The following is a 14,825-nucleotide window of genomic DNA, read 5'->3' on the forward strand; positions in this document are numbered from 1 at the left end:
CTCAAAATGGGACTAAAGATTTTCATGAGGTAAACATATGCAACAAATAAAAATAACCAACTATAAGTAGATTAATAAATGCATTCATAAAACCCTTTGGTGCTGCCTGATGTACATACACAAGCATCTACCACCAGATTAAGGCGTGTTCACGACGACGACCGGTCGTCGGGAGTCTGTCGTCAAGACCAGGTTGTTTGCACTTACTTTAGGACGTATTAGGTATACCAATAGGTAAATTCGAGGTGTGCAACGTAAAAATAGGTTATACTAAAGGTCGGCAGGGGGTGTCCTTGTCCAAATCAGTTAAAATGTAGTGCAATTTTGGTCGCGAGTCAAATCCGCCATTAATGAAAGATCCCCATGGTTCAGCCATTTTTTGAAACATAATGTTTGGCAAATTTTTTGCTAGATTTTAATGAATATTTGATTTTAATTAAGGAATTTTGTTTATATATAAATCAAGGATAATTTTGTATGAGTCTCGACATAATAATAGGTTTTTATAATTACGATGGTTATTTCTATTTTTACCGTTTTGTTCGATTTAACCTGTAAATTTCTGAGGCGCTTTCAGTTTTTAGCAATTTTTATACCTAGTTTAACAGTACACTTCCTTGCGTTTGTAAATTTTCGACCGCATTATGCAATGAGGCAGATGATTAATAAAATAATTATACAAGTCACTTAGGTTATATTCTGAATAGAGTAGGAACCTACTTAAATAAGTATCAACAGGCCGTCATGAATCTTAGTTTGTGATGATTTAATATCCTCCAAGATTATTAACCTATTTGGTAACAATTAGGTGTGTCGGCCGTACTTCTGTGGTAGAGAATATTATACTATTACTTTTCAAGACCAAAGTCCTAAAAAACCAACGTAATTTGACGATAAAATTTCTCGAGCTGAGAAGTCGAGAGGGGGACGTGGGACGTCGAGGCAACCCGTATTTCTATTCCCCACTTAGGTGCAAATAGCGGTTTTCTGACCGTCGTCGCAACGTCGCGTATTAACGTTGGGGCATTTAATCCAACGTTAAGACGTCGTAATATTACGTCCAATTGCTTCTTGGGAAGTACCTAGTTTTTATTATAATCATATTGTAATTATACATTTGGATTAGGTTGAAATACATACATTTATTTTCTCAAGAATGCGGATTTTAAAGAGAAATCCCAAATTAGGTTCGATTTTTATTTTTAAATTATGATTTTTTGGAGTAGATTTATTTATCTAGTAGGTATGTAATGCTTTGATTTACATACTTAATTTGATTACCAACAAAAGTTCTACCAATCTTCATCTAATATATTGTTTTCTTACTGTTTTGTTATATTTTTATATTTTCTTCCACAAAATTTAAACTACATAATTTTCAAAACAAGTGTCAAACAGTAAAACGTTCAGTTACCGTATTTTTCCACATGATAAATAATGTGCGATTGGACGAGTGAGTCTACGCTTCGATTACGAGTCAAAGCGGCACGAAATTCAAGGGTTCAATTCCCGATGCAAGTTTTATTTTTTTATTTTTTTATGCATATTATGATTGTAAGTATATTTGTTATATAATTTTTTTTTTCAGCAAATGCGTATTTAAAATTTTTGCCAACAATTATTATCGTCCAGAAATCATTTTTTCTTTGTGGCATTTTTCAATGTGTTTGTGTGCGTTTTATTCTTTTATTTTTTTAAATTTTTGGTATAGTCTTAAAAATCACATAATATGTAGTAGAAGTATAACTTCTTACGTGCGTACAAAGTACACACACATTCTTGTTTTAATAATTTATTTATTCAATTAATTATTTCCAATATGCTAATTAAATACCCCAAGCTTATAGTGCGATACGCACCATATAGTGAGACGCGCCGCCGCGGTGGGAACGAGTCGAGTGGAAGCGCATAATTAACAATTAAAAACAACAGTCTAAATTGAAATAAGCCCCGATTACTCATCAGAATCTTGAAATTGAATGTTTAAACTTCAATTTAGGTACAGCCGGTTCCTAAAAAAACTGATACGACTCTTAGTAAGATTTGACCATGTTGAGCAGTGTATTTGATTGATCTGACATTATATTGATTATGACAGACAATTAATAAAATAAACCAACAACAAACAACTAATTCATGAAAAAACTAATAAGTATTTTAGAAAAATTTAAACGCAGGATGAAAGATTACATTATTACCGAGGGCGGAAGGCCCCTTAGAATAAACAAGCAGTTTCTGTTGAATGAAATATTTGAAATTAAATATCACACTTTTTTTATTTTCAGCCCTGTAACTTATTAAAATAAATATTATAGAAGTTTTCAGGGACTTTCAGCCCTCGGTAATAATGTAGTCTTTCATTCTGAGTTTAAATTTTTCAAAAATATTTATTAGTTTTCTCAGGATTCGAAAAAAAATGAATACAATTAAAATACATTGAGAATTTTGACATGCGTCACAATTTTGCATTAACTCAATGTAAAATTCTTAACTGTTGAATTCCAGCTTCCCTAATTATTTGACATCAAAAGACATTAGAAACTATTTTTGTAGATGATTGAAATCTGTATTGAAAGCAACTGTTAAAATTGGTCTACGTAATTAAACATATTCCAAAATTTTGTAAAAATGTAATACATTTCAGTTTTCAGCCCAAACTTAGGCCACACACAATGCAATAATGTTCACATTTTTGAACTGTCAATATTTTTATTTTATCATCTATTGTTTAAAAACAATACAGTTGATAAGATACCCTCAGTTGCGGAGAAAGTATTAATAATAAAGATTAATAATAAAGTCTAATAACCGTGGAACAGAATAAGCTATCTGACAAATTTTAAGATTTGGCAGTGACATTGACAGTATGTAAATATTAAGTATTTATCCTTCAAAATACACTGCTCAATTTTCTACAAAATACGCGTCAAGAGTCGTATCAGTTTTTTTTGGAACCAGGTGTACTTGGTAACCAGAAAACTAATACATAATTTACATGAGTTTTCAAAATTTTTCTGTTTAAGATGATCCAAAAACGCTAAAAACATACACACACCGGCAAAATTAGCCGAACACGTTAAAAATGGGACATGTTTGATGTCTCGTATTTCATAAACCAGTGGTCCGATTTGAGTGATTCTTTTAGTATGTTATAGAATTATTATTTATGAATATCGTTGTAATAATATTGTTGCTAGACAGGTAAATACCATTTTATACCGGGTGTACAAATCATATTGTGTTTTTTTCCTAAAGTTTGGAACACCCTGTGGAATATTCTAGCATATGTAAAATATTAGAATTAATACTCGATTGTAGACTTAGGATTGCTTAACATTTTCCTTTTCGATTCATTTACTTATGTGCGATAATAAAAAAGTTATGTGCGTTAACAAATATCCATGTTTTTCATCAATAAATCCTCATAGTAGGGGAGGAAAGTATACTAAATTTGCAGTTACTCGAGCGTTATGGGAACCTATTGGATTGTGAAGAGTATGTGCTAATATCAGAAAAAGGTTAAGTTAAGTTTTCCATAAAGTGGGGGACTTTTCATTTTTTAATTTAATTTTCCATTCGAAACATTTTTCTCCGATTATAGCGCTATCTATCCATAATTGGAAAAAATATGTCGAATAAAAGTTGCTTATTTTTACGTAAAGAATCCAAATCTGCAATAAAAATTGGGAGCTCCTATTTAAGATTTTAAATTAAATCCCCCACCCCACCTCCGTGGGGGCTCGTGACACCCCACGGAGGTGGGGTGGGGGGTAAATTAAAAATTATAAATACGAACCCTGCGATATTTTGCAAAATGGACATCAGATCGTAAAACTGCAAAATACACCTATTCAATATTTTTCAAAAATCTACCGAATGGCACCAAACACGACCCACCAGGTGGGGGGTTACATTAAAATATTAAATAGGAGCCCCCAATTTTTATTGAAGATTTGGATCCTTGACGTAAAAATAAGCAACTTTTATTCGCAACAGTTTTTCCTATTATGGATAAATAGCGCTATCTTCTTCTTCTTGTAGTGCCTATCCGTTTCGAATGTTGGTGATCATCATGGCAATCTGCACTTTGCGCACTGCTGCTCTGAAAAGATTTGTAGTGGTTGTGTTGAACCACGTTCGTAGATTTTTCAGCCAGGAAATCCTTCGCCTTCCTGGTCCTCGCTTTCCCTCTACTTTTCCCTGCAAGACCAGTTGCAGCAGTCCATATCTCTCACTGTTCCTCATGATGTGACCGAGGTATTCGATTTTGGCTGTTTTTATTTTGATTAACAGCTCTTTTTCTTTTTTCATTCTCAGCAAAACACCCTCATTAGTAATGTGGTCGGTATAAGATATCTTCAGGATTCGACGATAAAGCCACATCTCAAAAGCCTCAATTTTCTTGCAGGTGGCGTCTGTGAGAGTCCACGACTCAACTCCGTACAACAGTACAGGAAATATATAACATCGTAGTAATCTGACTTTTATGGGTATCGACAAATCATGACATTTGAACAACTTTGCCATTTTTTGAAATGCAGATCTTGCTTTCTCTATCCTACATTTGATTTCTATAGAATGGTCCCAATAGCGCTATAATCGGAAAAAACGATTGGTGGAAATGGAAAATTAAATTGAAAAATGGAGAGTCCCACACTTTATGGAAAACTTAACTTAACTTTTTTTTGGTTGTAGCACCCACTTTTCACAATCCACTCCAGGTCACAAGAACGCTCGAGTAATTGCAAATTTAGCATACTTTTCTCCCCTACTATGAGGATTTATTGATAAAAAACATGGCTAGTTGTTAAAGCACATAACTTTTTTATTTTCCAACATAAGCAAATGAATCAAAAAAGAAAATGTTAAGAAAGCATAATTCTACAATCGAGTTTTAATTTTAATATTTTATATATGCTGGAATATTCCACAGGGTGTTCCGAACTTTAAGAAAAAAACACAGTATGCTTGTTACACCCGGTATAAAATGACATTTACGTGTTTAGCAACAATATTATTACACTGATATTCTTAAATAATAAGGCTATAACATACTAAAAGAATCACTCAAATCGGACCACTGGTTTATGAAATACGAGACATCAAACATGTCCCATTTTTAACGTGTTCGGCTAATTTTGCCGGTGTGTGTATTTTCGGGGGCAAAAAAGGTAATGTTTTGAATTTGTTAAAACAAAATTGTTAAACAATTTCTGACCAAAAATTTCGCCCATCATTCTTCAGATTTGTTTATAGAGGATATTTTTAACAAGAATCCGCAAAGAAACCTGATCAGAACAACCAGACACAGGTAGCATTAAATCCGGACCCCGGAAGTGTCATAGGTTTTCGAAACGGACCCTAAGCGAACATAATTGGCGACCCCTGGCCTAGATCCTTATTTTGACATCTAAGGGGTAATTTGATCTTAGAAGTGTCACTTTCCTGATTTCTATTTTCCGACGCATTTTCCTTTACATCTCACATATTTTTATGGCCGAGAAAGCTGGCGTAAATAGTTTATTTGTCATAAAACCAACTACTCTCTCAAATTTCTCATCCAGGGCCTGGATTCCGTGCACTGTAGATATCTACAGTCGCCTTCTATCGATGTCACGTGTCATGAAAATATTTGAATTTTTAGCTTTAATTGAATTATTTTCTAGTTTTGCTAGGTTATACTCTAATTGATGCTGAAGTGACACTTAGTAAAACAAGAAAATATTTGAATTCAAACTAAAAATTCAAATATTTTCATGACAATTGCCATCGACAGAAAGCGACTGTAGATATCTACAGTGCACGGAATCTAGGCCCAGAGCAATCTACTAGTGATTTTGATTATAGTTACTTTCGAGTATTCGTTACAAATCGTTACTTTTGTATAAAGTAATCATTTACAGTATTCGTTACTTTGATTACTATGATTACTTTTGTATTTGAGTACCGGTAATCATATCGGAAATCGTATTTCTTATTTCTCAGTAGGTAGGTATTTTGTATAGGTATTCCGATATAACAACGACCTTCACCGATTTGTTTAAGGGATAAAAATGATTTGATTACTATGATAACTTTTGTTACTTTTGTATTTGAGTACCGGTAATCATATCGAGAATCGTATTTCTCAGTAGGTAGGTATTTTGTATTTTGTATAGGTATAGATATAGATCTAGATAAAAATATAGGGTTCTCGCATTCGATTTTTGTTAATGACATACATTACATATTTTACCTTCATTATACATCCCTCTGTTTCATCTTCTATCTTCTCCTCACCCTCACACCCTTAAAAAAGCTTCTTACCGATAACGATATTCGATAACACTCGTAAAATACCGGTCCCATCCGTTACTCGCTGGGATACGATTGGTAGAAAGTAATCAAGTTGTAGATACAATAGTCGTTACTCGCTCTGATATGATTGGTAAGAAGAAATCACAGTAATCAAAGTAACGATTTGCCTCTCTGTATAGTAATCGTTACTTTCGGTATTCCTAAGTAACGAGTACTTTGTTACAAATAGATACTTTTTCAACATCTCTGCAATCTACTGCGTCCCAAATCCCTTCGTACTTCAATATTATCTTGCATTATATGTTGTACAAATAAATATTTTGGTGCCCTTATTAGATGGCGTAAATATTTCATTTTTTTATATTTAGAATTATTTCGGGTTTTCTTTTCATTTTACGCAGTACTTCTTCATTAAATGAAGTCACAAATTTTGTGACTTCATCAAGCTAACTTACTTTCATTAGTCGAAGATTCAACATATTAAGATATAACAAAACCCTCCCATGGATGTTAAAATTGACTCAAACACAAAAATAAATGTCGAGGATTTACTGAGAGTCAGCCAAGCGCATGGACTTTAGTTGATTATCAGGTAACTACATGTTATCCTTCATTTACCTAAAGCCCTAAATCATTATCTTAATAACCGCGCTTCCGATATTGCCTATTACAGTTTAATTAGAGCAGCTCCAGCATCGGGATTAAGTAATGGGTTTCTCTCTTGCACAGAAACACACAAATCATATTTCTCAGAGAACATGTTGGAGAGAAAAAAAAGAAATGAAATAAACAATTTTATTACGATCCTTACAATCAAATGTCAAAGTGGGCCATTTATTCTTCTTATTTGCTAGTATTAAGTACTGTACTACAAACCCCTAGCCTTGGTATTTGTTGATTTTTATAAGGCGTTTAAGTCAGTGGAATTAACATCAATAATAGCAAAAATGAAACAATGTAGAGTGGTAGAGTGTAGATAAACGTGGGTGATAAAATACATATACAACAATGCAGCCACAACTGTGAAACTTCACGACATGACAGGTAAAATTAAAGTGAACAGATGATAGTCCAAGAGGCAGCGCCGAAAAATTTCTCTGAATTTACTAAAGGTTATTTCACACTTGATTACCGTGATTGTGTAGAGAAACATACTGCGGTCGGTCAAGCGAAACGTAGAACAGTTGGTACTGACAGCTTGTCAAAGTTGCTTACCTGCGGAGGTAATTAAATCCATTTACTAAGGCTGAAAATCAGTACACACATTCTAAATTGAATATAAATAAAAGTTATTATAGTCGGTCAGCTATATGACGGGACAGAGCCGGTCGGTCGGCCCCAATGAATGTACAATGGTATTCACTATATTTTGACCCCCCCTCTAAACTGCTTTATTTACAGAATTAGAAAAAAATGTAAATGTGAAAATGTGGTTGTTCGATTTTTTAATTATGATTTTTTGGCATATATATCGTTAGTGACGTCATCCATCTGAGGGTGATGACGTAATCGACTATTTTTTAAATGAGAAAAAGAGTCGTGTGCCAGCTCATTTGAAAGGTTATTCAATTCCATATGCAGTAATATAAACATTAAAATGATTGTTTATACAGGGTGTCCAAAAAAATTTTTAAATAAATTAATTGTTTAATTAATTATTCAAAAAAAAATTTTGGACATACTGTATAAATAATGATCTTAATGTTTATATTACTGCATAGAGCAGGGGTCACCAATTATTGGGCGGACCGTGATTAAATTCAGAATATAGCGTTTGGCAATTTTGAAAATGTTTGGCCATAAAATTGTATATTATTTATTGTATAACTTTATTAAAACTCGGTACAGATCTCAGCTAACAGATGAATATCTCAACTCCCCAATGAGAATCAATTGCCCCAAACTCGCTCAAAACTTCAGACAGGTTGTACATAATAAAAAATGAAATTTTTCTCACTGACTATTTCAGTAGACTGTTTTTAACTGATAAAACTTCATAGCAACGGATAATTTCCTACTGACAAAACTCCTTAGCGACGTGATTTCTCAGCGACAAAATTATGACAGATCCGTCACGAAAGTGTCTGGTCATAACAAATAAATAAATATTATAGTTCGTTGATATGGTGCATTAATTGTCTCGTGAAATAGTCTTGTCGAATATCATTCGAGAGAAAATTATTTACCGGCAATATTTTCTCCTGGTTTCATTCAAGTTCGTTGCCATTTGGTAATTTTCGCTTATGAAATTTTGACAAAATCACTCGACTGACGTCTCGTGATTTAAGTCAAAATTTAATTCGCGAAAATTGCCAGGCAACAAACTTTCATACCAGTCGAAAATATTGCCGGCAAAATTTTCTCTCTTGTGATATTATATACGATAATTTAATTTTGTAAAGAATGACAAATTTTCTGATTCGGTTTTTTTTTTGTGGATTCCTGTTCAAAAATGTCCTCTTAAACAAATCAAAAGCGGCCCGGGATGCCGGGCAAAACAATATTTTTATAAAAATTCAAAATTACCTTTTAGCCCCGAAAACTGTATTAAAAAAAGTCGATTGTCATTTTTTCCAAAGTTCATGGTTTTCGAGTTATACGCGATTTAAAATCTGAAAAATGTGAAAATACCTACGCATTTTCGAGATTTGAAAACGCATATGTAAATTATTAGTTTTCAGGTTGCCAAGTGCCTAAATTAAAGTTTATAAATTCAATTTCAAGATTCTAACGAGTAATCGAGACTTACTTCAATATAGACCGTTGTTTTTTAATTGTTAATTATGCGAGTCCATTCGACTTTTATACTCCACATTTATTAAAATTTTATAATTTATTATTATCATATTTTTTCTTAATGATTTATTTATTTATTCAATTAATTATTACCAATGTGCTAATTAAATACGCCAATAAAAACAACTGGTCGAAATTTAAATAAACCTCGATAACTCAACAGAATCTTGAAATTAAATGTTTATTTTCAAGCTTCGAAAATGAAGATTTTCGCATTTTTCAGTTTATAAATCGTTTAAAACTTGAAAACTATCAAGTTTTGAGAAAAATTACAGAAATTTTTTTTGTTTCAGATGACCCAATAATGCTAAAAACATATTTTCGGGTGCAAAAAAGGTGATGTTTTGGATTTATTAAAAAACTGTTGAAAACAATTTCTGCCTGAAAATTTAGCACTGCACCCTTCTGATTTGTTTACCGAATTGGAACCGGAATGGGACGTTTCGATGTCGCCGGTTCATCGCCGGCCGTTTCGATGCCGCCGGTTCATCGCCAGTCCATTTAATCGCCGTCATATCTCGCATTTCCTAGAATTCCTAATTAATACTAAAAATAACTAATAATTGTGACTGTCGAAAATTTGGAAATATATCAGATAGCGATTAATTGACTGGCGATGAATCGGCCGGCATCAGCATCGAACTGGCGGCATCGAAACGGCGGCGATGAAACGTCCTAGACCCATTGGAACAACCAGACAGGTAGTGTTAACTCCGGGCCCCGAAGATGTCATAGGTTTTCGAAACGGACCCTCAGGAAATATAATTGGTGACCCCTGGCATAGAGAATAGCGGTAGCTATTCCTGCAATAGCAGACTACAGGGTTTGTTTTTCGACTTTTAGATTCGCTGTCCAGTTTACTTATATTCCATTTTTTTTTATTATCCCCACGATTTTGGATATTCCTAATTTTTGGTTCACAGTGGCAATGACTGAAAAGTGATAATTTTTATAAAAATCCAACTTTTGCTTTTCCGAATTATCTCTATTGCATTTAAAGCAAAAAGTGCATTCATTCATTCTTTCAAGTTAAATTAAGTGTTAAAGTCACTGAATAAAAAGACTGGAATAGTGAATATTCTAGATTACCGTGCACCTTTCTGCATCTTTTATAAACTATCGATTCGATTGTATAAATAATCCAGACGGTTCATTTGAATTCCAAACTCGAGTTTGAGTTTGTGCTCGCCGTTGCAAATTTTGTTGGTGCTCGATTGTTTGGGAAATGAACCGGTTCGTGCCTTTCGGCTGCAATGAATATTAAGGGATAATGGATATTTTAAAGGAAAATTTAAAGTATTTCTTAGTTCGAGTATTAGGATAAAACGCTTCAAAGTAGAATTACGTATAAATTATTAATATTATTACAAAAAATTAATTAAAAAGGCTTTACATAATATTATATAACACCGGTTTATAGCATCTTTCGCCTTCCGGTTCCTATTTTCCAGTGGCCAATATGTTCAATCTCAAATTATTCCCTTAATTTGTAATCTCACAATATTCTTAACTTCCTAACCTTTTATAGTTTCACCGTGTATAATTATTTATTAAATATAAACTAAAAAGCGTAGTTTCCTAGGTTGGCTGTATACCATATAGTTCAAAAACTCTAACATGAAGTAAAAAACCACTTCTATGTAATTGGTATATTTACTAATACTATTAAAAATCCCAATGGATTGAAAAAATGTGTCCAATTCAGAACGTTTTCGGACCTATCAGTCAGTCCATCATCAGTGAATCTAAAATAGAATAAGTAATCCCACTATTAACATTGAAAGATGGTTGAAATTTTGAAAGTTAAAAAAATGTGGTTTTGGTTACTTACTCAAATACTTGCCAAATAGCCCCAGAACCAAACAATGGTTAAAATTATAATTCAATCTACATTATGTTGTAGTAAAATTGAACAGGCTTAACGCCGATGTTAAAAGATATAACCTCCGGGAACATGGTGAAACTCTACCAAGAAACTCAATCAACCATCTTAGACCAACGTTGACTAGCAAGTGTCAAAAGTCTGTAAGGAACTGTTTAGAGTGACATTGACAGTAGAGAAGAAGGTAGTCGATTTTCAAAGGTTTTAACAAATGGTTATGATCCAAAACAATGATAATATGATAAAGATTTTAATATCTGAAAATGTCTAACATATAAATATATTATTTTTTGAAAAAGAAAATTGTGTTTTACAAAATTTTAGAATATAAAATTATTTTACTTTGACTGTTTACTATAAAATTAAACTGATCAAATTGATTAAAAAGAAAGTATGAGCTGCTAGTAATAATGATAAACAAAAAGATAAAACAGATGATGTGAGAGAAGAGAAAGAATAAATTTTAAATTGGAATGCTATTATACAAAGAAATAAACGTGTTGGCAAAATTATTTATATGTATTATTTATCATATAAATAATTTTTCCAACATGTTAATTTCTTTGTATAATAGCATTCCAATTTAAAATTTATTCTTTCTCCTCTCTCGCCATCATCTGTTTTTATCTTTTTGTTTATCATTATTACTAGCAGCTAATACTTCCTTTTTAATCAATTTGATCAGTTTAATTTTATAGTAAACAGTCAAAGTGAAAGAATTTTATATTCTAAAATTTTGTAAAACACAATTTCCTTTTTTAAAAAACAATAGATTTAAATGTCAGACATTTTCAGATATTAAAATCTTTGTCATATTATCATTGTTTTAGATCATGACCTTTTCTTAACACCTTTGAAAATCGACTATCTTCTTCTCTACTGTCAATGTCACTCTAAACAGTTCTTTACAAACTTTTGACACTTGGTAGTCAACGTTGGTCTAAGATGGTTGATTGAGTTTCTTTTTAGAGTTTCACCATGCTCCCGGAGGTTATATCTTTTAACATCGGCTTTTAGCCTGTTCAATTTTATTACAACCTAATGTAGATTGAATTATAATTTTAACCATTGTTTGGTTCTGGGGCTATTTAGCAAGTATATTTCGTCCGCTGTAACCTTTCCCATGCGTCACGATTCATTTTCAAAGAAATTAAATCAAAACATAAAGTAAAACGTACGCCGATGTGTGTAGTATATAGTATACAGTATACAAAATGTATATAAACATCGACGTTCGTTTCACTTTATGTTTTGACTTAATTCGTTTGAAAATAAATCGTGACGCATGGAAAAAGTTATAACGGATGAACAGTATTTGAGTAAGTAATCAGAACCACATTTTTTAATCAAAATTTCAACCATCTTTCAATTTTAATAGTGGGATTACTTATTCTATTTTAGATTCACTGATGATGGACTGATAGGTCCGAAAACGTTCTGAATTGGACACATTTTTTCAATCCATTGGGAATTTTTAAATTTTTAATAAATATACCAATTACATAGAAGTGGTTTTTACTTCATGTTAGAGTTTATTAAATATAAAAGTATAATTAATTATTAGAGACCAGTGAACCTTTTGCAACCTAAATGAATTGCCAAATCCCGGAAGTTCCCTTTGAACTTCCTAAATTTTGCAATAGCTTGATTAAACTGTAGTTTGCAAGTTCATTGTTCTTGTTTCCACGCAAGTTATTGATGATTTGTATATTTTAATGAGATTATAAATTAGCCAAAGGGACTATTTTGAGTCGCAGTCTATTTAAAATAGTTACCTCGTCAACAAGTGCGTAAGTCATTGTTTGAAGTTACGTCACTAGAGTGTAATTATCAGTAGCTGTCATTAAGGGCAGTCTATTATAGAAAGTTACCTACCCAACAACTATAATGTAATTATCAGTAGCTGTCAATAAAACCATATTTTTACTCCACACTCAAACATTTATTTACCAGTCTTGACCGGTGAAACGGTATTTTCTGGACAAAAAATTATCCCAGCAATCCTCTAACACCCAGACTGTATGGTTTACCTAAGATACATAAAAAGGGAATTCCCATTCGTCCAGTTGTTAGCTTCATAAACACTCCTGTTTCCATTCTTTCAAAATTTATACTCAATCTTATTAACAACATGACGAACTTCACCCCTCGATTCCCAGTCAAAAACACAAGTCACCTTGTCAACAGTCTCCAACAAATTCAGCTTCGTCCAAACATTACCATGCTATCTTTTGATGTTAGCAATCTTTTTACTTCAGTCCCAAAACAAGAAACTATTAATCTGGTACATTATTTTCTAAGAGCAAGTTCTATTACCATTTCTACCACCAATTCAATTATTCAATTACTACAATTTTGTCTAGCTCAAGACTTCTTCGTATTCGACAATAAATATTACAGACAACCTGATGGCTTAGCCGTGGGTAGTTGCCTATCTCCTCTCCTAGCTGACATTTTTATGGATCATTTAAGAATCCGTACATATCATGAAAAATCCTTAAATTCTCCATTGGTATCGTTACGTTGATGATTGTTTTCTCATCATCTCAGGTAACTCAAATACAGCTTAAGTATTACTTTCTAAAATCAACCAAATAATAATAATAAATAATAATAATAATGTTTATTAATTTCACAGTACAAGAATTAAATACATACATTTTAATTTTATATTCTACGTTTTACATTATTACATTCTACATTTTAACTTTACATGTTAATCCTGGAAAATAAAGAAACATTTACTCACTACCCGTTAAAACCTATTGGTCGAACACGGGGATAGTGTGTGACAATGTTTAGTTATTGAATATAATATGTGTATACTAAATGCCAAGGTACAAACATTCTATTATCTTACATGTATTTATTTATTTTCTTTTATTTTTTTATATTATAAATAAAGGAACTGGGTAAATTTAACAAACCACTGTATTGCAAACATTCTTTTTTTTATCATTTTTTTTTATTTTTTTTTTTAAATTTCATTCACTTGTTAAGTCAATCAAATAACTTATGTACAATATTACGATCAAGGTTCAATACATACTTTTTGAATATAGATTTTACCATACTTAATGAATTAAGAGTATTAAAATATATCTTGTATATGTTCGGCAAGTGATTAAATAATTTTGGAGCAAAATACATGGCAGATCTCTGTCCTATTGATTTTTTAATATTTCCCAATTGTACGTGTTGGTTGGTTTTAGTGCGAGTCTCATAGTGATGAGGTAATATATGAAGGATATGTTTATGGTTGTATGTGTATAATACCAGGGAATACATATAAAGTTGCCTCGTATCCATTACGTTAGTATCACAGAATAATAAATGAGACGGGTATGTCATTTTTTTGTTAATTATTATTTTCAATATTTTTTTTTGTAAGATGTCGACTTTCTTTAAATAAGTTATTTGTACACCGCCCCACCCAAGTATTCCATATCTAATTCTAGATTCAACTATTGCATAATATAATATTTTTAAATATTTTACATCTATTTTAGATTTGAGAAATTTGAACTTTGGAACCAAGGCTCTCAAACACTTTGTTATTTGATCTATGTGGGCATCCCATCTTAAATGAGAGTCGATTTTTACTCCAAGATACTTTATATTGTTACTTGATTTTATAATTATATTTCCTTTCGTGTTTTTAATTGTTATAGCACTATAAGAAGGTAGTGATACTTTGTAACTGCAAAACGGAACAAAAAAGGTTTTTTCATAATTAATTGTTAAACCTTTATAATTAAACCATTTTATTAGTTTGTGCATATCTACATTAATTTTATCCCTTAAATGTTCCCAACTGTCTGCGCTATATAAAATTGCAGTGTCATCGGCA

General features: G+C 32.0%; 1 protein-coding gene across 1 annotated transcript in view; it reads left to right on the forward strand.

The window, feature by feature from the left end:
* Positions 1 to 14,537, forward strand: part of LOC126885601 (uncharacterized) — a 29,787-nt gene extending 15,250 nt beyond the window's left edge. Inside the window, exon 3 of the mRNA XM_050652203.1 lies at positions 14,485 to 14,537. Coding sequence (XP_050508160.1) covers positions 14,485 to 14,537 — 53 coding nt within the window. The remainder of the gene's footprint in view (positions 1 to 14,484) is intronic.
* The last annotated feature ends 288 nt before the right edge of the window (positions 14,538 to 14,825 follow it).

The sequence above is a fragment of the Diabrotica virgifera genome, chromosome 5 (assembly GCF_917563875.1).
Source record: "Diabrotica virgifera virgifera chromosome 5, PGI_DIABVI_V3a".
In the NCBI taxonomy this organism is placed as follows: Eukaryota; Metazoa; Arthropoda; class Insecta; order Coleoptera; family Chrysomelidae; genus Diabrotica; species Diabrotica virgifera.